This window comes from Leptinotarsa decemlineata, unplaced genomic scaffold, assembly GCF_025532065.1.
Source record: "Leptinotarsa decemlineata unplaced genomic scaffold, Ldec_3_MD MMD2_P_RNA_scaffold_7, whole genome shotgun sequence".
Lineage (NCBI taxonomy): Eukaryota > Metazoa > Arthropoda > Insecta > Coleoptera > Chrysomelidae > Leptinotarsa > Leptinotarsa decemlineata.
The window spans coordinates 2275169-2298047 of record NW_027412534.1 but is presented as its reverse complement, the minus strand read 5'-3'; the positions used below and the strand labels follow the sequence as shown (position 1 = coordinate 2298047).

General features: G+C 33.4%; 2 protein-coding genes across 2 annotated transcripts in view; one reads left to right on the top strand and one right to left on the bottom strand.

The window, feature by feature from the left end:
* LOC111516184 (5-hydroxytryptamine receptor) overlaps positions 1-22879 on the bottom strand; it is a 616569-nt gene that overhangs the window by 138260 nt on the left and 455430 nt on the right. The gene's annotated exons all lie outside the window — the stretch shown is intronic.
* LOC141480274 (uncharacterized) lies at positions 4403-13780 on the top strand. The gene is made up of 2 exons (XM_074170188.1): positions 4403-5429; positions 12490-13780. Exons 1-2 carry the CDS (start codon positions 5374-5376, stop codon positions 13109-13111), a joined length of 678 nt encoding a protein of 225 aa, XP_074026289.1. The 5' UTR covers positions 4403-5373; the 3' UTR covers positions 13112-13780.

Here is a 22879-nt window from a genome sequence, read left to right as displayed (position 1 = left end):
ATAGATTTGTTTGGGACCTGAACCCCAAGTTTCACCATGAATCCTTCGACATGTCCATGCACAATTTGTGTAAAATTTTTTCCAAGTGAGCGTTTCAGGTGAGTCTTTTATCAAGGACAATGCCAAGATAATCCACTCCCGTTTCAAATGGAATGACCACACCATTGAGGAAAAGTGGTGTTAGATCGTCCAATTTTCTTCTCTTGGTGAAGGGGATTAACACAGTTTTGCTGGGGTTGACAGACATCTGCTCCCTCAGGCACCTCAGTTATGATAATTCCCTAGACAGTGATAATTATGAATTCAATGTTATAACAATAGGAAATATCCATGTAATCAACATGTATAGAACGTTAAATAACATTCCAACATGTAATACAATGAATAGAGTTTTGAGCACAATTTCGGGGGCATTAGTATGGATGGGGGATCTGAACGCATATCATCATGTTTGGGGAAGTAACAGAAGTAATAGTAATGGCAACATTATGATGTCTGTTATGCAGTATAACGACTTAGTTGTCTTGAATGATGGTACACCAACACGATTTCAAAATCCAACGGATAATCCTAGTCCTATAAATTTGACAATGTACGTGGCAAGTTTTAATCGACTGTGGATTTAGCGATCACTGTCCCACTATGTGTACAATTGGTGATTCTATAATGGCAATACAAGCACCAGGAATAACAGAATATATCGCAATGCAAATAGGGATGTGACCGGAAAGTAGATGAACGAAAAAGAATCATTTCAGTATTCAAGCAATATCCTACTATTCCTTCCTTCTCCATTGTGAAGTGGAGGAAGTCTACAACGAATTGCCTTTCTTAGACGTATTGTTGAAGAGGACCGACACTAAATGGGAAACATTTGTATATCGAAAACCCACTCACACAGGACAGTATCTGAACCAGAAATCCAACCACCATCAATCGATTAAGAGAGGAATCATCAAGACTCTACTAGACCATGCTTTTGAGCTCTGTAATACAAAGGAAGGTATCGAAAAAGAACTAGGCATCATCAAAAATTACCTACAACGGAATGGTTACTCCAGAGTGATGGTAGAACAGGTTTCAGCTAAAAGACAGCAAGAACTCCACAAGGAAGAGAAGCCGCCACAAGCAGTACTTGTACTTTCCTACATCAGAGGTTTATCGGAAAGGATAAGAAGGATTTGGTGAGAACAGAAAACACACACAGCGAGGAGAAACCAGCAAATCCGGAATAGCAGAGCATGTTCGGACTCATGTTCGGCATGTTCAGCTCAAGCTGAAATCATTCACAAAGAAAAAAACTGGTTTTAGGAGAACATTCAGAGAAGCCGCGTATATTTCGTCCAACAACGCGTTTAGTCAAGCTAGTGTAGAGATACGTAACATATGGAAACCTCGAATCAAGCGAAAAACGACCAACTCCCGCCAAATGGTCATCTCCCGCTGAAACCAATGAAGTGGAGAGAGGGAAGAGGGGATAGGTGAAAGCACTCGAATGACCTATAAATAGTCAGATCTCGGAGGAATAAGGACTTATCACCCGAAGACGATTGTGGATACTAACAATTGAAACGTAGACACATAACTTGGTTTGAAATCTTTTAATTTTTTTTCAATTTCGTTAATAATAATCTTTAATTTTTAATTTTTTTCAGCTTTCAATAATATTCCAATTTTTATTTGTTTGATTGGTGCTTGTATGTTATTTCTTTGTAATTTCAGTTTTTCGTTGAATAAAATTGTTATTTTCGGTTAATCTTATTAATTTTTCTATTGTTTTTTCAGGGTTTCCAAATCAATTCATCTTAAATTAGACAATGGAAGTCCGAACTGATGAAATATATATGCTCTGCTGTTTCATCATTTTCCAGACAGAGGCAACACAAACTATCTTACAACAGTCCAAGTCTCTGCATGTGCGGATTCAAATACTCAGTATGCTTATACAAAAAAGTTGTCGAATATCACATACACTTGCTTCTTCAAATAAGGCCTCAGTTGGATGCATTTTTTTCTATTAAATATAATTTTCAGTATCCATTTCTGTATGACATTTAGATTCCTAAGATAACAATCATTCACTCCTGCTGGTTTTGAAAAAGAATATCATCATGTGAAGGACTCTTTTGATTTTTCTGCTTTTATTCGAGGACAAAAAATACCTGATGATTTTATTTTATTATCTCCAGACGTAGAATCCTTCTTTACCAACATCCCTGTGGATCTCACAATTGAAATTATTATTAAAAGATGGCCCAAAATCTCAGAATTCACTAGTTTAGCTCTAGATGAATTTATAAAAGTATTTGAATTTTGCATTAAGTCAAACTATTTTAACTACGACGGAGTTTTCTATTAACTGGACTGGGAATGGGAAACTATATGTTACCTATACAGTGCTTTTCAGATAAAAGTATCCACCTTTAATAACTTTTGTATTACTGGTATTTAGGAAAAATCCAAAAACACGTCAATTTATGTTGGAAGGGGCAAGCATTATGACTTATTTAAACTTACTGGAAAAGCCACCCCCTCGCCCCTAGCATCATCCCTTTTTTTTAAATTACTTCTCATATTTTTTATGTAAAATTTGGATACTCCTCTTTGAGCTGATTTCAAAAATGTATAATACTTGTAGGTTAAAGTGGTTAGTTTATGAGATAAACAATTTTTCTTTTAATCGCACAAATTTTACTTATTTTTTACTTTCACCTTATTTGCCTGTACTAAAATAGGTTGTACAACAGTTCAAACTCTTTAATCTGTTTAATTGTGCTATTTATTCTACTTCAAAAATCCAAACAACAAAAAACTCTACTTTTCATTAAAGTTTGACATTGTCAACTAGAATTTATAGTCACTATTGATAGTGTAATTTGATACATTATTTAATCTGTTTCGCTGAAATGGTTTACTCTTTGCAAGAAAGAATTGAAATTGTAGGTTTATACTACCAAAATAATAATTGTGCAAGAGCTGCTGCTAGAATATTTAACGAATTACATGACGGAAGACATGCAACTCATAAGTATGTAATTCAACTGATGGAGAAATTTACCACAACAGGATCTGTTTGCAATAAAGTGCATAAGCGAGAGGGACCCGTAAATAACGAAGCAATCCAAGTGGCAATTTTAGGGCAAGTCAGCTTAGAGGCTCAACAACCCCAATCGTTGTCAACAATAAGTAGAGCGATCGGTGTTTCATCTTCTACAATTTTCCGAGTTCTACATAAATTCAAGTACCACCCATACAAAGTTAAGTTGGTGCACGAAATGAATGAAGATGATTTTGATCGTCGTCTAGAGTTTTGCGAATCAATGACGCAATTTATCAATAACAATCCACAATTGTTTAACAATATTTGCTTTCCTGATGAATGCTCATTTTCATTAAATGGCTTAGTAAATAGGCATAATTGTAGATATTGGGCTGAAAGTGATCCACATATTATGCGTGAATTCCATACACAACATCCCCAAAAGTTAAACGTTTGGTGTGGTATCCTAGGTGACCACATTGTCGGACCTTTCTTCATCAACGGAAATTTAAATGGTGAATCATATCTTGAGTTACTCAGGGAAGGGGTTGACCCACGTATTACAACAATAATAGAATATGATGATAACCTTTCCAAAGATTTACTGGTATTTCAACAAGACGGAGCTCCCCCACACTATGCTATGCCTGTCCGACAATGTTTAAACGAAACATTCCCCGCTCGTTGGATAGGTAGAAGAGGGCAGATGATGGAGTAGCCACCTAGGTTACCGGATTTAACACCCCTAGACTTCTTTTTATGGGGGTATTTAAAAACAAAAGTTTATGCTACCCAACCAGAATCTCTGGATGATTTACGAGAGAGGATAGAAAATGAATGTCGACAATTAAATCCAGCCGTATTAAGCAATGTCAGAGAGGCATTTCAAAATAGATTATACCATTGTATGGAAGTGAATGGTACTCATTTTGAACACTTATTGTAACTTCATAATAAATAGCTCAGTTAAAAAGATTAAAGAGTTTGAACTATTGTACAACCCATTTTATTACAGGCAAATAAAGTGAAAGTAAAAAATAAGTAAAATTTGTGCTATTAAAAGAAAAATTGTTTATCTCATAAACTAACCACTTTAACCTACAAGTATTATACATTTTTGAAATCAGCTCAAAGAGGAGTATCCAAATTTTACATAAAAAATATGAGAAGTAATTTAAAAAAAAGGGATGATGCTAGGGGTGAGGGGGTGGTTTTTCCAGTAAGTTTAAATAAGCCATAATGCTTGCCCCTTCCAACATAAATTGACATGTTTTTGGATTTTTCCTAAATACCAGTATTACAAAAGTTATTAAAGGTGGATACTTCTATCTGAAAAGCACTGTATATGCAGATCTAGTGATGTCTGAACTCCAACAACGTAGTCTAGAACAGTTGTCTTTTTCAGTTCCGTTTTTTAAAAGATACAATGATGACATTTTTACTACAATATCCAAGAATAAAAAAATGGAAATTATTGATGTTTTTCAAAGCTTCCACCCAAATAGGGAATTTACAGCAGAATTGGAAAAAGACAATACTCTATCCTTCCACACATATTATTGAGAACACCTTACTAGATTTTAAAAGTCGACTGGTACCATGAAACTACTTTTTCAGATAGATTTATTAATTATTTTTCACAACACAGTTTTAACAATAAAATTAATTATCATTAGGAACTTAAAATCAAGAGCACTCACAATTTCTGATACTGAGTTTCATAACAAAAACGTCAGAAGTATAGAAGATTCTCTTATTAAAAATAATTACCCTCCTTCATTGGTGAAAAAAGTTTTGAATGAAAATAGACAACCTATATTGGAAATTATCAATTCAAAATATTTAAAATTCCTTATGTACATAACCTTTCTGAAAAACTTGGATCAGTTCTAAATAATGAACACATCAAAATGGCGTTTGTAAATGATAACACTCTAGGTTACAACCACACAACACACACACAAAATAAAACAACCACAGTTTTGACTTTGCAAACCCAAGATTTTGGATATTAAACATTTATTAGGTAAACGACTTAGTTAGTGTGATGATTCACATTTTCAAAAAAAAAGGGTTAACACTAGAAGGGACATAGAAGGACTGAATAGTGCTTATTTTAAATTACCAAATCGTATTCCTTGATATTTTAATACACATTGGTTTCCAACATCCTGTGTGATTGAATATCCTTCTATTGTTTGATTTTTTTTTAAAAAAGGCAAACAAAAACGTCCATTTCTAATCAGTTTGTCTCCCTTGATATCGTTTTCATGTTTAATGTGTTTGTGGTGTATGTGCTTTCATTTGGTTAGTCCTCATTTTCGTTTGTACCTATGTTGTCTGACACCTATATTTTGAACGTTTTTTTGACATGGATAACTGATGTTTCGTAAGTACACCTGTTTGTTTCTCTTTTACATAATATGAAATTGTATAAACTTTATAAATTTTGCGATATGCATTGACATGTATTGTTCACTTATCAAATTATTTTATTATATAGTCCTGATGATGGATTTAATAAAGTCCGAAACGTTGGCATAACTGAATTGTTTACCTACAAAAATTTTTGACCCCTTTCCCAACCGATAGAGAAAACCGTATTTGAAAATATTTTGGATCACCAAACCAGGCAAAGTACACATTGAAATTGTTACAAATTTTGACTACATATCGAGAAAACTCGAAACTATTTTCAGAATGACTTTGATTGCTTTTGTTACAAAGCAAATTCTGAAATCCATTCTATATAGTTCCGATATAAAAAAGCTCGTTTACCTGAAAGCCTCCAAGTTATTACCTGTTCATGATTGTTGAGTGAGACAAATAATAAATATTTAAAAACCCTGTTTTCACAGAATATAAATAAACAAACTTTGAGACATTTCAGTATCAATTATCGTTTTCTACTCCGTCCTTATAATTCATTCCTTTTTATACGGATGAGCCAAAGTCTCCGAATTCGCTTCTTTCGAGATTGAAAATAGTGGAATGGGAAAAATCAATTTAATTTCCACTCTTGTTTTAATCCAAACGCTCGGGAATTCCCAATGAAAGGAAAATAATGAAAATCCTATTGACGTGCCGTAACACTGAAAGCATTTTTGATGAATTTTTCCTTTCAGTACATGAAGTTCATTCAATGGTAATGGAATTCTATTTTGAACTGTATTTTTGTTACAAATTCACGAGAGAGAGAGATATGAGTTGGAAAAATAATTGGTATATTGTCCCTATGAAACCGTTAATGCATTTAGACATCAAGTATGTTATCCTGATTGATTTCGCTTCTTCTATAGGAGTATTCGTTAATATCAACTCAAAATTTCAAAATCAAAGACGAATTCAATTTTTTATACTTCAATGATTTTTATGACCGAGACACTTCTTTATGTTTGAAGTTGTATTCGACTACCTTTTGCTGTGCCACACACATGTTTACAATTTGAGGTTTTGAGGTATGTGAAAAAAATGTGTTTGTGGTATCAGCCAGGTAAATAGATGTTTTCTGATAGGTGTCAGTCCATCAACCTATAGTGTAGAGAGTTGAGACTGGTCTGAACGAATTGTTGTTCAAGATGATTTGAAATATCATCCATTCAACAGAAAGTTATATGGAAAAATGATAATCAAAACTTTCTATGTTTTCATACCAATTATATTTGTAACTGATATCTAGTTCACATGTACTCGATTCAGCTATTTTTAGTGACATTTTTCAGCCCTGTCCAAAAATTACGACCAAGGTGTCATTCGATTCGTATTTTTGCCTAGAAAGTTTAAGGAAAGGTACTAAAATGCGCCGATAAAAATTGAAAACGTTATAAACAATTAAGTGAAAAAAAAATTGGGCTTTAATTTTTTCTCAATATCTCGAAAAATTTTAAAAATTTTGGAAATTTTAAAAATTTTGGAAATTTTAAAAAATATTTGAAAAGATCAATGAATTTGCGTAAAAAAAGTCCCGACTCCCTAAACTGTATCTCGATTATTTATAAATTTTACAGAGCCTTGAAAATAGAGCCAAAAGCAGGTAGTATGGCTTCCGCGCGCCTTTCATCACTCTGACATAAAAACAAAAAAAATTATTAAATATATCAAATGTAAATATTAAGGAATGAAAAAATTCATGTAATGTTGGGAGACATCAATAAACAATAATCCGCAAATATCTCAATTTTAACGTTAATTATAAATTTGTTAATTAATAACTTTTCCTGAATTGAAAGTTATTAGAAAAATCCCTATAATTGAAAATTATAATTTTGTAAAAAATACATTACCATTTTTTTTTATTTTTCATTGTTTCAATGTCTCATGGCTAAAACCTAAATAATATTTTTTTTACAGCTATCATTAACAAATTTATTATAAACGAATACATTGTTTATAAGCAATTCGATTTTTTTTTGCATTATGTTAATTGAAAAAAATCATGTTTTTTAGAAAAAAAAAATGGTTTCTTAAAAAAATATCTTTGTTGCTAAAAAATGCGTTTGTTAATTAACAATCGTTTTTTGCAACTAAATATTAAATTTAAGGAACCGTTTTTTTTAATCATAAATTCTATTGTTCTTCAAGGTGTTGAAAAAACTTTTTTTTTATTCTTTTTTTAATTGTTTATTTAAAAAAATTGTTATAAACAATTTTTTTTTTCATTTTATTTTTCAATACTTTGTTTTTTGTTGTTTTTTTTAATTTATTTTATTTTTTATAAAAATTTTAATATTGTGATACCTTGATAGTTGTCTTTTTCATTCGCTCCTTCGCTTTTATGATTATAATAACTTTCAAACTATTGCAGTTATGACAAATATGCTTCAAATCTTTTTTGTTCATTATGAATTTATTAACAATTTAAGCCTTTTACTAAAGTTGTAGTCCTATTATTTATTCAATTATTGATCGTTATTTATTAAAAAAAGAAAAATTTCAAGTTTTCAGGAAATTTACTAAATCGAAAACATACTGAAAGTCATTTTTAAAATTTATTAAATCATGTTCAGTACGGTTAGAAGTATTTTTATAATTTTTATCATTTTTTTGTAATCTTTTAGATCGTTTTAGTGGCGGTGGCTCATCATCTGTGGTTTCTTATGTATTTTCTTGTCGTGATGTTCCTTGAACTTCCTCTTCTTCGACTTCTTCAAGTATCGGTTCACAGTATTTTCGAACTCCTACTGGAAAATCTTGATAATCATTAAGGTCGTCTTTATTTCCATCGGGATTACTATCAATAGCATTTAATCGACCGATCATGATATCAGTATTATCATTGTCATCATCAAGTGATGACTTTGTACTGATAGAACATGTTTCACCTTTACAAATTTGTGCTTAATGATGTGCACGGAAGCCCAGCTTTTTTACATTCACATCGATTATTGAACTCTTTCATGCAGGCACAATTAACCAGAATAAAAAAAAACACATAGTTACTTTCATTATAGAACAAAGTATTGAAAAAAAATAAATAAAGAATAATAATTTGTTCATAACAATTTTTTTTAAATAAACAATTGAAAAAAGAATGAAAAAAAAGTTTTTTCAAAACCTGAAAGAACAATAGAATTTATGATTTAAAAAAAAACGTTCCCTAATTTTAATATTCAGTTGAAAAAACGATTGTTAATCAACAAACGCATTTTTTAGCAACAAAGAAATTTTTTTAAGAAACCATTATAAATATTTATATAGGAATTATAAATAATCGAGATACTGTTTCGGTCGGGACTTTTTTTACGCAAATTCATTGATCTTTTCAAATCTTTATTGAAATTTCCAAAATTTTGAAAATTTTTCGAGATATTGAGAAAAAACTAAAGCCCCATTTGTTTTTCACTTAATTGTTTATAACTTTTGTAATTTTTATCGGCGCGTTTTCGGACCTTTCCTTAAACTTTCTAGGCAAAAATACGTATCGAATGACACCTTGGTCGTAATTTCTGGACAGGACTGAAAAATTTTACAAAAAAAAGTACCTGTGAACTAGACTATAACTTCACCGCAGTTTCACCCTACAAGGACATTTTCAAACCAATACAATGAATGTCCTTGTAGGAAAGAAATGAAGTAAGTTTTAATTATCAGTTTTCATGATGATCTTCCATCACATAGTAACAGCTATATCCATCAATTCATTGGAAGTTTTATAGACATAAAATAGTGAGTAATTGTCGAATATCAAATTGATGGATGAATTGATGGATGCAGCCGTTACTACGTGGTAGGAAATCACAATGGAGAAAAGAGAAATGAAACTTTCTGTTTTTTACTACTTTTATTTGTAACTAACGTTACTGCAGTTTCGTCCTATACGGACATTTTCAGACTTATACAATAAACTAACAATTCATTACATTCGCCATTATATACTACCTGTGTTGGTACTAATAGAGATAGAGGTACTTGATTTGATCGAGTACCTGAATTTACAGTTCACAATGCGGATGTGCCAATTTAAAAACCGGCTTAAACTAAATCGATTTGATCATTTTACAGGTTGCACCTGAAATCTTTATGCTTGTGGATTTCCAAGGATTCTAAACAATTGAGTTTGCAACCCTTCCTGGCATAGTGCAGAATTTCCGTATCGTTCAGATTCGGAAACTTGTGGTTGCATGCCAAAGAATGGTTTGAAAATGTCGAATAATTTTTTCCTAGTCTAAAGTACCTTTCATGTTCAGCATACCGTTTTTGGAAATTTCGGCCACATTGTCCCACATAAGGTTCGTTCCAACCTTGAGTCACAAACAGATTTCCAACTGTTTGTAAATCGTTGTCAACGCGCATGTCTGGTAAATATTGGTTTCTGATTAATTTGAAATTTCTGATTGGAACAGCTGATAGTTCAACTGAAGTTTGGCATGGAATTTCAACATAACCTTAAAAAATAAATCTAGTCAAGTGTATTTCTGGAGAGTAAAAGAAGGTTGCAGTATTTTATATCTCTATTCTATTTACTAATCAACATTGAACTGGAAGGTCACCGCAATAATCAATTTGTGTAATTAAAGATGTTCATATTTCAGGTTCACTTGAAGAATTCCTAATTTTTCCTGCGCCAGAAAATACATAATTTATTTTATAACAATGTTTGTAGGTTATGTTGTATACAAGTTGCATGAAAATAAAACAGAAACAGTTATACGGAATACGCATGCGTCAGATTAATGGTTAGAAGATAATCCTCAAACCATTCTGATAGATTTCGAACAGGTTTGAATCTTGGATGGAACAGAAAACTGATAGTTTACTAATGGTTGGAAACTCACGTTGGAACGCAATCACATTACTGCGCAGAATCCTGACTGTCAGAAACTGTTTCTGACGCTGGTTGGAACGAACCTATAAACACTTTTACACTTCGGGCACTTGAGCTTATGAACTCCTGATTTTTCCAACTTATCGACCTTATCTTTGGTATTGAAAAGGAAATGAGATAACCTGGCATGTGGTCTAAATGCCACTTCCACATTGTTTTTTCCGAAGAAACCCGCAATGATCTCTGTTCTTTTTCCAAAATATGTTGACGTTACCCATTTTTTAATTTCTGGTTGTTTGACCTGAGGGTATATTTTACTGCAGGTGAATTTCCGGCTTTGTTTCCTGACCAACTTCTGGATAGTATCTGCGTTGAAACCATTATTTTGACCTATCTGTGCAGTTATATCAATTTTCCTAGCTAGATTGTTAGCAGACAAAGGCAGTGAGAATGCTCTGTGCAACATTGAATTGTAGGCTGCTTATTTATGACTGTCTGGATGGAAAGAATCTCGAATTCATTCTGATTGTGTGTAATGGCCAGGTCTAAGAAATTTATCTGTTTCTCTATCTCTGTTTCGAGTATGAACTGAATGTTGCTATTAAGATTGTTCATGAATGTCATAAATTGGTTCAGCTATCGTATAGTACCTCTGAAATACCTGTCAAATAATAATATACAGGATGTTTCTTTCATCATGTGGTGATATTGTTATAATTCAAACCGTAACAGATAGGAAGACGAATTAATGGGAAAAAAGATATCTGTCCTCGAGAACAATTCAATGGTCGAAGAAAATTCACGGGGACTCTTGCCCATCTTGAGTTATGCGGGAAAACCAAAAATGGCCTTTTTCGTTTTTTTTTTCGAATTGAATTGTTATTTCGAAAAATATCAAATATGGAAGAAAAAAACGTTAATGTATTCGTAGTGTACTATGACGATGTAAGAATAAGTATTTGATAAAATGTTTCCTGTCAACATGGCTACCATAAACTTTTTTTTTTAAACGGACCTGTTTTTTTTATTACAGATAGTAATAAAGCAATAAATTCATAAACCAATGGTATATCACATTTGATATTTTCAAAGCGTTTTATTTGAAATAACTACCATCATCTGTGACGAGAATTTTGAATTACGGTCCTGTCGTTACTTATTTTGATAATTGTTTTAATTTCTTCAAAATATAATTCAGACAACCCAATGAATTCGACAGGTAGGTACCCTGGAATTTTTTTTATTGTCGTAATCCTTCTTTCTAGGCTTATTTCTCCCTAATCAATTATGATTCGTATTCTCTCCTCTGTTTTTTTCCTTTTATTCGTACATGACCTCAACAACAGTAATCGTCAACATTGTACAGTGCAATGCAAAGTCTTCAGATTATGAGGGATCGTCGAGTCAGGCCAATCAAACAGTTGCTAATATGCAAAATTATTGTTATCAAAATGGTCTCATTCTGAACAGCTCAAAAACTAATACAATCGTCTTTTCACTACATGAGAATGATCGCAGTGTTCTGGTCAAAGTAAATGGCAAGTCAATACAACAAACCTCATCTGAAAACAAACCTCATCTGAACATTGATGCTCAACTCTCTTGGAACAAGCACATTGATTATATTTGGAGTAAAATGTCGAAACATTGCTTAGTAATTCGTAATCTCCGTAATTTTGTTCCACTGAATATATTGAAGAACTATTACTATGCTCATACTCAATCTTCATTCAGTTATTGTCTGATCAACTTTGGTGACTGTACCAAAAAAAACGAATTACTAATAGCTAAAAAAAAAGAAAGTGAGAACAATGTGTTACAAAAAATATGATGACTCATGTAGGGAGCTGTTTACCGATTTGGATATTCTATTATTTCACTATATACATATATATAATCTATTTATTGTCGATATCATAAAATGTTTTGTTATTCGAGGTTCATTGTAAAAATAAACGCTTAGAGCAATGGAATATTATTATATGTGGCAAACTATATACACGCGTTTCGGACTTTTGGCCCATCATCAGTATGGTGCAGACAAGTGCTAAAATGGGCAACTGATGATTGGCCAAAAGCCCGAAACACGTGTATATTATGGTTTGCCACATTTTCGATAACTATGTCCAATAAAATATTTTTAATATAAATTTTTATTATATGTCTCTTTTTTTATCTACAATAGAGAAGAAGAGGAAGATGTAAACGGATATAATGAGCAATGCAACGAAAATAGCCAACAAGTATCCTTCGAAGCTGATGTTCAAGAAATATCCGACGAAGCTGCTGTCCAAGAAATATCCGACGAAGTTGCTGTCCAAGAAATATCCAACGAAGCTGCTGGCCAAGAAAAATCCGACGAAGTTGATGGCCAAGAAAAATCCGTGGAAGCTGCTGATGGTCAAAAAGTAGGCGACGAAGAAGAAAGTATCATTCTTCCAACTAAAATCATGAAGAATAAATCGTGTCAAACAACCAACGATAAATATTGCGGAACGAGTTTCATGGTTGTTCACATGGGCAAATTTATGAAGGCCACTTCATCGGCAATTTGTAAATTGACAGGAGTACCACTATCTTTCTGTTTGGGTGACAATATAAAAGTTAATCTGGACGAGGAACAAATGAAAATAATATCATCGGTCGAGAAAAATGGTGGTGGTGGTGCTGCTGCTGATACAGCAACTGATACTGATATTGAGGAAACGGCTAATATCAAAATAGCAGACGCTCCTACTCCAGGTCCCGGCCTCTGGCTGCTCTGGCGTTGCGAACAAAAGTTGTCCACAGACGGTAGAAGAAGGTGATGAGGATAGTGAAGAAAGACTTTCTTCGAGCAAAAAAAAAATTAAACAATCTGAGGCAACAAATGCAAATAAAGAAGAAGACGGCCCTCCGCCGACGGATCCTTTTATAACCGAGCAAATGAACCGGTGGATGAGTGGATGATACCAGAAAATCAAAATCAGATGCTTGGATTAAGGGCACGGCCAATAGCAGCGTATCCCGAAAATCAAGAAGTAGTTTGGACGCGGCCGAAATCGACACGGCTTATCACATATTTATGTCGAATTCAATACAATATTTGGGGGAAAACTCGCATTCGTCCTTAGGGAACAAAGGGATTTACAAAAAATTCCTAGAATAATACACTGGTATTTTACCACACATTTCATTAATACATTTCGAATCTCCTTATGCTCTAAGGAGTAGAATTGAAAGTATAGTGAATGAGAATAATTCAGATGCTTATACACACAAGGAAGACTATATGAATTCAATTATAAGGAGAATAAAAATCCATAAATAATAAAGATTTTATGGAAACACAACACAAGCTACATAGCACATAAAAAAATATAGAAGAAATAAGAAAAAAAAAGCTACATAGCCCATTTCTATGATAAGTATTCGTAATCCGTAAGACCTAAAAGGGATTCACCGATCCAAGGAATAGTAACAAACGGACGGACATAGACGGGGAAACAGACGACACATGGGAGTAAGTAAATATCTTTTCATATTAATTTTTATTCAAATGTTATATGTGTATATATATATATATATATATATATATATGTTTGTGTATATATATATATATATATATATATATATATATATATATATATATATATATATATATACACAAAGAGAGATTTATCGAGTGGGTAATATGATTGTTGACTCCGTGCATATGTGTTGTTTTCTGCTTTCGGCAAACAAGTGTTGCCCATCTTTACACTTGGCTGCACCGCGCTGATGAGGCCAATAGCCAGAAACACGTGTCCGCGGTTTGCCCCACTTTTGGAGTGTTGTGTCCACTAATTGTTTCATTTCTGATTTTTATATCATACCCACTCGATAAATCTCTCTTTGTATTTATATTCTGGACCCGGATGTCACGCAGGTAGCTATAGCTGCATAGGTGGTCATGTTAGATGTAGCCTGGGAATTCTAGGCCTTCTAACTGAAACCACAAATGTGCGGTTGGCTCCTGTTGTTGACTCCGTGCATATGTGTTGTTTTCTGCTTTCGGCAAACAAGTGTTGCCCATCTTTACACTTGGCTGCACCGCGCTGATGAGGCCAATAGCCAGAAACACGTGTCCGCGGTTTGCCCCACTTTTGGAGTGTTGTGTCCACTAATTGTTTCATTTCTGATTTTTATATCATACCCACTCGATAAATCTCTCTTTGTATTTATATTCTGGACCCGGATGTCACGCAGGTAGCTATAGCTGCATAGGTGGTCATGTTAGATGTAGCCTGGGAATTCTAGGCCTTCTAACTGAAACCACAAATGTGCGGTTGGCTCCTGTTGTTGACTCCGTGCATATGTGTTGTTTTCTGCTTTCGGCAAACAAGTGTTGCCCATCTTTACACTTGGCTGCACCGCGCTGATGAGGCCAATAGCCAGAAACACGTGTCCGCGGTTTGCCCCACTTTTGGAGTGTTGTGTCCACTAATTGTTTCATTTCTGATTTTTATATCATACCCACTCGATAAATCTCTCTTTGTATTTATATTCTGGACCCGGATGTCACGAAGGTAGCTATAGCTGCATAGGTGGTCATGTTAGATGTAGCCTGGGAATTCTAGGCCTTCTAACTGGAACCACAAATGAGCGGTTGGCTCCTGTTGTTGACTCCGTGCATATGTGTTGTTTTCTGCTTTCGGCAAACAAGTGTTGCCCATCTTTACACTTGGCTGCACCGCGCTGATGAGGCCAATAGCCAGAAACACGTGTCCGCGGTTTGCCCCACTTTTGGAGTGTTGTGTCCACTAATTGTTTCATTTCTGATTTATATATATATATATATATATATATATATATATATATATATATATATATAAAAATAAATAAATAAGTACTCTTTGATCATTCCCATATTGATTTCAATTTAAGAGCCACCGGTATACAGCTGTTTCAGCCTATTGGGCATCGTCAGTACCGGGCAGGCGGTCCTCGATTGAAGACAAAATGAGAAAAAACCAAGAAAGTACTTGATATAAATAGCTGCGTAAATGCAAGCGAAACATAAGTGGAACCACCTATTGGTGTGACACCCAAGTCAACTTGGCAAGTTTTTATGTCAGTGTTGGTGGTTTGACCAATCAACCGACAACTGCGGTAGCAGAAATTTGGGAAGCTAACCTGAAATGCCATCGGAAAACGAATCCACATGTTTCTAGAAAAGATATGAAATCTAGAAAGGTTAATGCAGTCAAGCTGCTGGAAAATAATTCCATAAAAATCAAAAAATAAATAAATAAGTACTCTTTGATCATTCCCATATTGATTTCAATTTAAGAGCCACCGGTATACAGCTGTTTCAGCCTATTGGGCATCGTCAGTACCGGGCAGGCGGTCCTCGATTGAAGACAAAATGAGAAAAAACCAAGAAAGTACTTGATATAAATAGCTGCGTAAATGCAAGCGAAACATAAGTGGAACCACCTATTGGTGTGACACCCAAGTCAACTTGGCAAGTTTTTATGTCAGTGTTGGTGGTTTGACCAATCAACCGACAACTGCGGTAGCAGAAATTTGGGAAGCTAACCTGAAATGCCATCGGAAAACGAATCCACATGTTTCTAGAAAAGATATGAAATCTAGAAAGGTTAATGCAGTCAAGCTGCTGGAAAATAATTCCATAAAAATCAAAAAATAAATAAATAAGTACTCTTTGATCATTCCCATATTGATTTCAATTTAAGAGCCACCGGTATACAGCTGTTTCAGCCTATTGGGCATCGTCAGTACCGGGCAGGCGGTCCTCGATTGAAGACAAAATGAGAAAAAACCAAGAAAGTTGTCGGTTGATTGGTCAAACCACCAACACTGACATAAAAACTTGCCAAGTTGACTTGGGTGTCACACCAATAGGTGGTTCCACTTATGTTTCGCTTGCATTTACGCAGCTATTTATATCAAGTACTTTCTTGGTTTTTTCTCATTTTGTCTTCAATCGAGGACCGCCTGCCCGGTACTGACGATGCCCAATAGGCTGAAACAGCTGTATACCGGTGGCTCTTAAATTGAAATCAATATGGGAATGATCAAAGAGTACTTATTTATTTATTTTTTGATTTTTATGGAATTATTTTCCAGCAGCTTGACTGCATTAACCTTTCTAGATTATATATATATATATATATATATATATATATATATATATATATATATATATATATATATATATATATATATTATATATGTAGGTAATAATATATGTAACGATATATACGTTACTGTCATTCATTGTATTCATGACACAATTCAAAATATGACATCTATGAATTCCAGGTAACACCGGTATTGGCAAGTGTTCCTCATAAGATTAAGCCATTTTTGGTTCACTAGTAACGTGTGAAGAAGATAAGTAATTAGATAAGAAGGAGAAGATGAAGGTTTTTTTATAAAAAAAGAAACAAGTCTCTCGTAGATACGTATTCATTTTTATGAGTATATGATTTTCTTGCTCACCTGATCACAGAAGGAAGTTTTCATTTATATCTTCATAATGGTATTTTGTATTTTTTTCCATCTTAAAATAAAAAATAATGGCGCCCAGCCATAGAAATATTAATTATTCATAATTTTACTTGCTTGACCATTAAAAATCAGAAACTAGCAAAATTGTCCGAAAAACTCACACCGTTCTCTAGTGATTAACTAGCCTGGGCATTCAAAGTAGTCCTTACTACTACGACGACGTTACATATTTAATTCTCAATAAGTTGTATTAATTATTTTATATTTCTGTTACAGTCCATATATACATATTATACTGGAATGAATTCAGATTATTACTGCAAATAATGCTGTCATTCAGCCAGCCAGCCAGCCAGCGGAAAAAAGCCAAAAGAAATGTAAATCCAGACGACACAGGGGAATACATACGTATATATCTTTTTATAATATTTTTTTCAAATTTTGTATAAATTTTTACTCTTGTTGCATAACAACCAAAAAAAAATCACAAAAAATAACACAACAATATATTGGTAATAATATATAATTTTTAATTATTATTTCATGTTTCTGCTACAGGTTGTATATACTGGAATGAATTCAGATTATTACTGCAAATAATGCAATGTAACGAAAATAGCCAACAAGTTTCCGACGAAGCTGCTGTCCAAGAAATATCCGACGAAGCTGCTGTCCAAGAAATATCCGAAATATCCGGTTCGGCCCGGCCTCTGGCTGCTCTGGCGTTGCGAACAAAAGTTGTCCACAGACGGTAAAAGAAGGTGAGGAGGATGGTGAAGAAAGACTTTCTTCGAGCAAAAAAAAATTTAAACAATCTGAGGCAACAAATGCAAATAAAGAAGAAGGACCTCCGCCGACGGGTCCTTTTTGTAACCAAGCAAATAAACCGGTAGATGATAACAGAAATTCGAAATCAGATGCTTGGATTAAGGGGACGGCCAATAGCAGCGTATCCCGAAAATCAAGAAGTAGTTTGGACGCGGCCGAAATCGACACGGCTCATCACATATTTATGTCGAATTTAATACAATATTTGGGGGAAAACTCGCATTTGTCCTTAGGGAACAAAACGATTTACAAAAAATTCCTAACAGAATACACTGGTATTTTACCACACATTTCACTAATAAATTTCGAATCTCCTTACGCTCTAAGGAGTAGAATTAAAAGTAAAGTAAATAAGAATAATTTAGATGCTTATACACACAAGGAAGACTATATGAATTCCATTACAAGGAGAATAAAAATCCATAAATAATTATTTATGTTATTATGTTTTTATATTTATTTATTTTTTTTGTTTTCTTTATTCTGGTGTCTTGATGTGATTTTCCTTTTTTACTTTTCTCTAATATTATGTTCTTCTAGAGCATTTTTTCCGGAGTATCGATAAAAATTCCAGACTTTTTAGCGCGTTTTCTATTTGACGTAATTCGTGGTGGAGCTTTTGGTAGAGGTGTTACGGTTTAAACTGCAAAATCACTAGCTCCTTCCTGCATGCCTGACGGTCCAGCTATTGGTTCACAAGACATTTGCTATATAACTTCAGTCTCGCTAATATCTAAATTTGTTACATCGTCCAAACTTCAAGGTTCCTATATTGGTGAAACTAAGAGGCCATTGAATGTTCGCATTGCCGAGCACAAGAAGCACACACAGCGAGGAGAAACCTGCAAATCAGGAATAGCAGACCATGTTTGGACCCATCAACACAACATCGAGTGGTCCCAAGCTGAGATCTTGCACAGAGAGGAACATTGGTTCAGGAGAAAATTTAAGGAAGCCGCATACATGTTGTCCAACAACGTTTTCAGCCAGGCCATCGTAGATATACGAAACATATGGAAACCCATCATCAAAAGAAAAATGACCAACTCCCGCCAAAACGGTCATCTCTCACGGAATCAGTGAAGCGGAAAATGGAAATTAGAGAAAGTGAAAGTATTTCAACAGCCTATAAAATAGTCATCTCTCGGAGGAATCAGTCCAGTCATCACCCGAAGACGATTGTTGATACCAACAAGCGAAACGTCGTGAACTAACGTGACTTGGAATCTCTACACTTTTTTATTTTTCATTATTTTCTTTTTTCATTCCTTTAATTTTTATTTATTCAATTATTATATTTTTACTTGTAGGTTATTTCACTATCATTTCATTTCAGGTTTATTGTTGCTTAATATAATTGTTATTTTCAACTATTCGTTTTTAATTATTCTTTTTTACTTGTTTCAGGGATTTCAAATCATTTTATATAGTAGACAATGAAAGTCCGAACTAGTGAAATTCATCACGAAACATTGTCAATCACCTTCAAACAAATGAATGAACTAATTCCAGCTATCTTCATTGTAAAATATGTACAACAAAATCATCAACAGTTTAATTCAAGGTGGGACAACCCGTATGTACCATCCTATTATAAAAGGACAAAAAACTATGAGACGATTAGCACAATTGAAAAAAAAAAGAAAAGTTTCTATCCTTTCTAAACGTTTTTTAAAGCTAATTCACCCTGTATTTACATGACTGTTTTAATTTTTTTCCCTCTGAAAACGTGACACCAATACTTGATAACTTATTCGAAAAAGAAACCACCTATATCATTCTCTTTGATTTCCAGTATCACGTTCAGTTTTCCTTGCTTCCTAATTAGAAGAATTAGAAAAAACTATCTACAATATTACAATAAAAAAATTATCCATGAGAACATTCCAGAGATCAAAGAAATTATAGAGCCAACTCGTTTGAATTAATTTAATTCGAGTCGAAATTCAGTATTTCAACTGGAAGTAAAAAGAAACATAAAAATACGCCACAAAAACATTACGTGACATTTGCTATATTTTGTTTCTGATAAATCAAATCTCATGACGGACTTTTTTAGTGTCTCCACACATATATATATATATATATATATATATATATATATATATATATATATATATATATATATATATATATATATATATAGATGTTATTTAGAAGTCATTGATAATAGCCAAAAGAAATGATATGATTAAATCAGCACAACAACGAAATGGTTTATTTTTCATAGGTCAACGTACCTTCTGAGTTGGAAGGGTTTTTTTTCTCCTCTGCAACACGGTAGGCGACAGGAATCGTAGGTTTGACACAAATTTTCCCTTTTTGCTTTCCTTCGATCTCCCAAAAAAACACTGAACAACTACTTTTTTTCTAATTTGGAATCGTTTCAGCAAAAATTCGATGGAATTTCAAGAATGAATTCCGAACTATGAAAATTTTGAATTAGTTACTGCTATAGAAGAAACAGCCCTAAATTTACCACCTGAAATATCTGGTGATTACAGATCTGAATGTAAAAACATTTTGTCACGACCCCATCATACAAGAAGTAACTTGAATAAGTATGAGAGAATTACAATAACATCCCTTCGTTCAGATACTAATATCAAAATACTTCCAGCTGATACAGGTAATGCCACAGTGATAATGGATACCCTTGATTATGAAAATAAATTATCTCAGTTGATTTCGAACACAACATACCGAACACATAATATAACAAAAAACGTTTACAAAAAACTAAAGGATGATCCAACAAAATCAATTGAACAAAAAATTTATAGAACATTGGCTAAATATAAAGACATGCTAACCAAAACAGAACGCACTCAACTAATTTCTCATTTTAGTAAACCTCCTCATTTCTATGGTTTACTAAAAATACATAAACCTAATGTTCCTTAAAGACCAATTGTAAGTTCCATTGCATCTCCCTGTCAGAAATTAGCAAGATACCTTTTGGAAATTTTGAAACCAATTTCAGGAAACAGTAATAGTTTCCTAAAAAATACAACCCATTTCATAGATAAACTTAAAGACATAACACTCAGTGATGGTGATGTTCTGATGAGCTTTGATGTTGAAAGTCTTTCACGAATGTTCCTGTTGATAAAACTCTTCAAATTGTCAAATCCAGGTTGGAAAATGACTCAACTTTAAAACATCGAACGAAGTTGGATGTTAATTCTATATTAGAATTTTTAAAATTATGTATAGACAAAACCTATTTTCAATATAGAGATGATTTCTATCAACAAGAATTTGGCATGGCTATGGGTTCCCCTTTATCTCCCATCTTAAGTAACATATATATGGAGTATTTTGAAGAATCTTTTGCTGAAACTTATCAGAATGGTCCCAAAGTTTGGTGGAGATACGTTGACGATATTTTTGCTATTTGGAATAGAAACAACGACGACCTGAATGCTTTTTTGAATTATATCAACGAGCGGGAGCCGATAATAAAATTCACAATAGAGATTGAACAAGATGGTCGACTCCCTTTCCTTGATGTAATGTTGGAGAAGTCATCAGGTCAACTTGATACAAATGTTTATCGGAAGAAAACACATACAAATAGATATCTCCACTATACATCAAATCATCATGCGAGTGTTAAAAAAGGTATAATAAATTGCCTTTACAAAAGAGCTAAAATGATATGCAATTCAACTGAAAATCTCAATAAAGAAATATCATTAATTAAATCTGTTTTGAAATATAACGCTTATCCAGATTCTTTCATAAATTCAACGATAAATTCAATAGGAAATGAAGATTCAATCAAAAACCAAACGAACATACAAACAGCTTCACAAATTCAACAACATCCAACTCAACAATTACCGACTCAACATCCAACGATACCTTTTACAACTAACGTTATACCTTACATTCCAAGACTATCTGAAAAAATAAGACGAATTGGAAATAGATATGATGTTAGAACTACTTTCAAAACAAAAAATACACTCAGATCTATACTCACACATAAAAAACCCAACAACACTGAAGGAAAAACAAAAAATTGTATTTATAAAATACCTTGTTCTTGTGGTAAAAGTTACATTAGTGAAACCTCAAGACCATTGAAAGTGCGTGAGAATGAACATCAAGATTATATAAAAAATAGACAATTGACAGGATCAAAATTATCAGAACACATTTTAAAATCAGACGGTGAACATCGGGTGGAATGGAATAGGACAAGAAAGATTACCAATGAGCCTCATTCTAAGAGAGGTAAGCTAAAAGAATCAGCGTATATTCTCATGTCTGGAGAGAACTGTATCTCGAATAGCTCCTTAGAAATAGACCGTACTTGGCTACCCTTCTTGAAGAAAACTTTGGATAGTGGCGAAATGGCAACAAACTGATATCGGAGAGTACCTTGTATCACATCGAATATTTCAGTTGTCAATCAACAACATTGACATAATTTCATATTTCAAAACTTCTTTGACATCTGTCGAAGAAGTGAAGAAATAAGCTTTCAAAAAAAGGAATAACTGCGTATATATTCGAATTTTTATCCATTTCTGAAGATGGAGGCAGATTTTGGCCTCCGAAACGTAAAAGATAAGTATTATTTCTTCATAATTTTTTGATAGGCAAAATTGTTAAATTCGACAAGTTACTGATAAATAGAAGATTTTTCTTTGTGAAAAATACTTTGATTTTTACGCAGTAACTTATCGGGGTAAACTAAAAAGTTTGCCCTTCTACACTTGTATAAAGTTCTCCATTATAATTTTTATATTTTTTCAGATTGTGGAAGGTAACAATTACCAAAAAAAAAAGTCGATAGAAACTGATTTTTTCCTCCACAAAACATGACTTTCGTTGAATATATGAAAATTTTCTAATTCTCAATAAGAGAGTGGAACGCCACAATCAACAATATCATAAGTTCAATATAGGGCATAATTTCCACTAATCTCGGGCCTAGGAATATAATCCTCCAACGGAGTTGTTATCACCAACTTTTTATTCCACGAGCCCTTTAAAATTTTCTTCGATGGCTGCCAGCTACGATCCTCGAGAACAAAGAATTTTGACCTCGACCGGGAGAAGGAATTGCGTTTTTGCCTATTTTGAAAAAGTCTAGTGATAAGCGCGCATGCCACTCTGACACTCAAGTAGCCCGTTGGCCAATCCGAGATCAAAAATCGCAAATTCATCATTTCAACTAATTACCATAGTCCAGGTAAATTAGTCCAAAAGAAAACATTCGAAACCATGTTCAATATAAA

Excerpts from the sequence above, each read along its gene's own strand:
- LOC141480274 (XM_074170188.1), top strand. The coding sequence starts at position 5,374 with ATGTTGTCTGACACCTATATTTTGAACGTTTTTTTGACATGGATAACT. Across the intron at positions 5,430-12,489 it reads ACATGGATAACTGATGTTTC|AGAAGAAGAGGAAGATGTAA; the intron begins GTAAGTACACCT and ends TATCTACAATAG.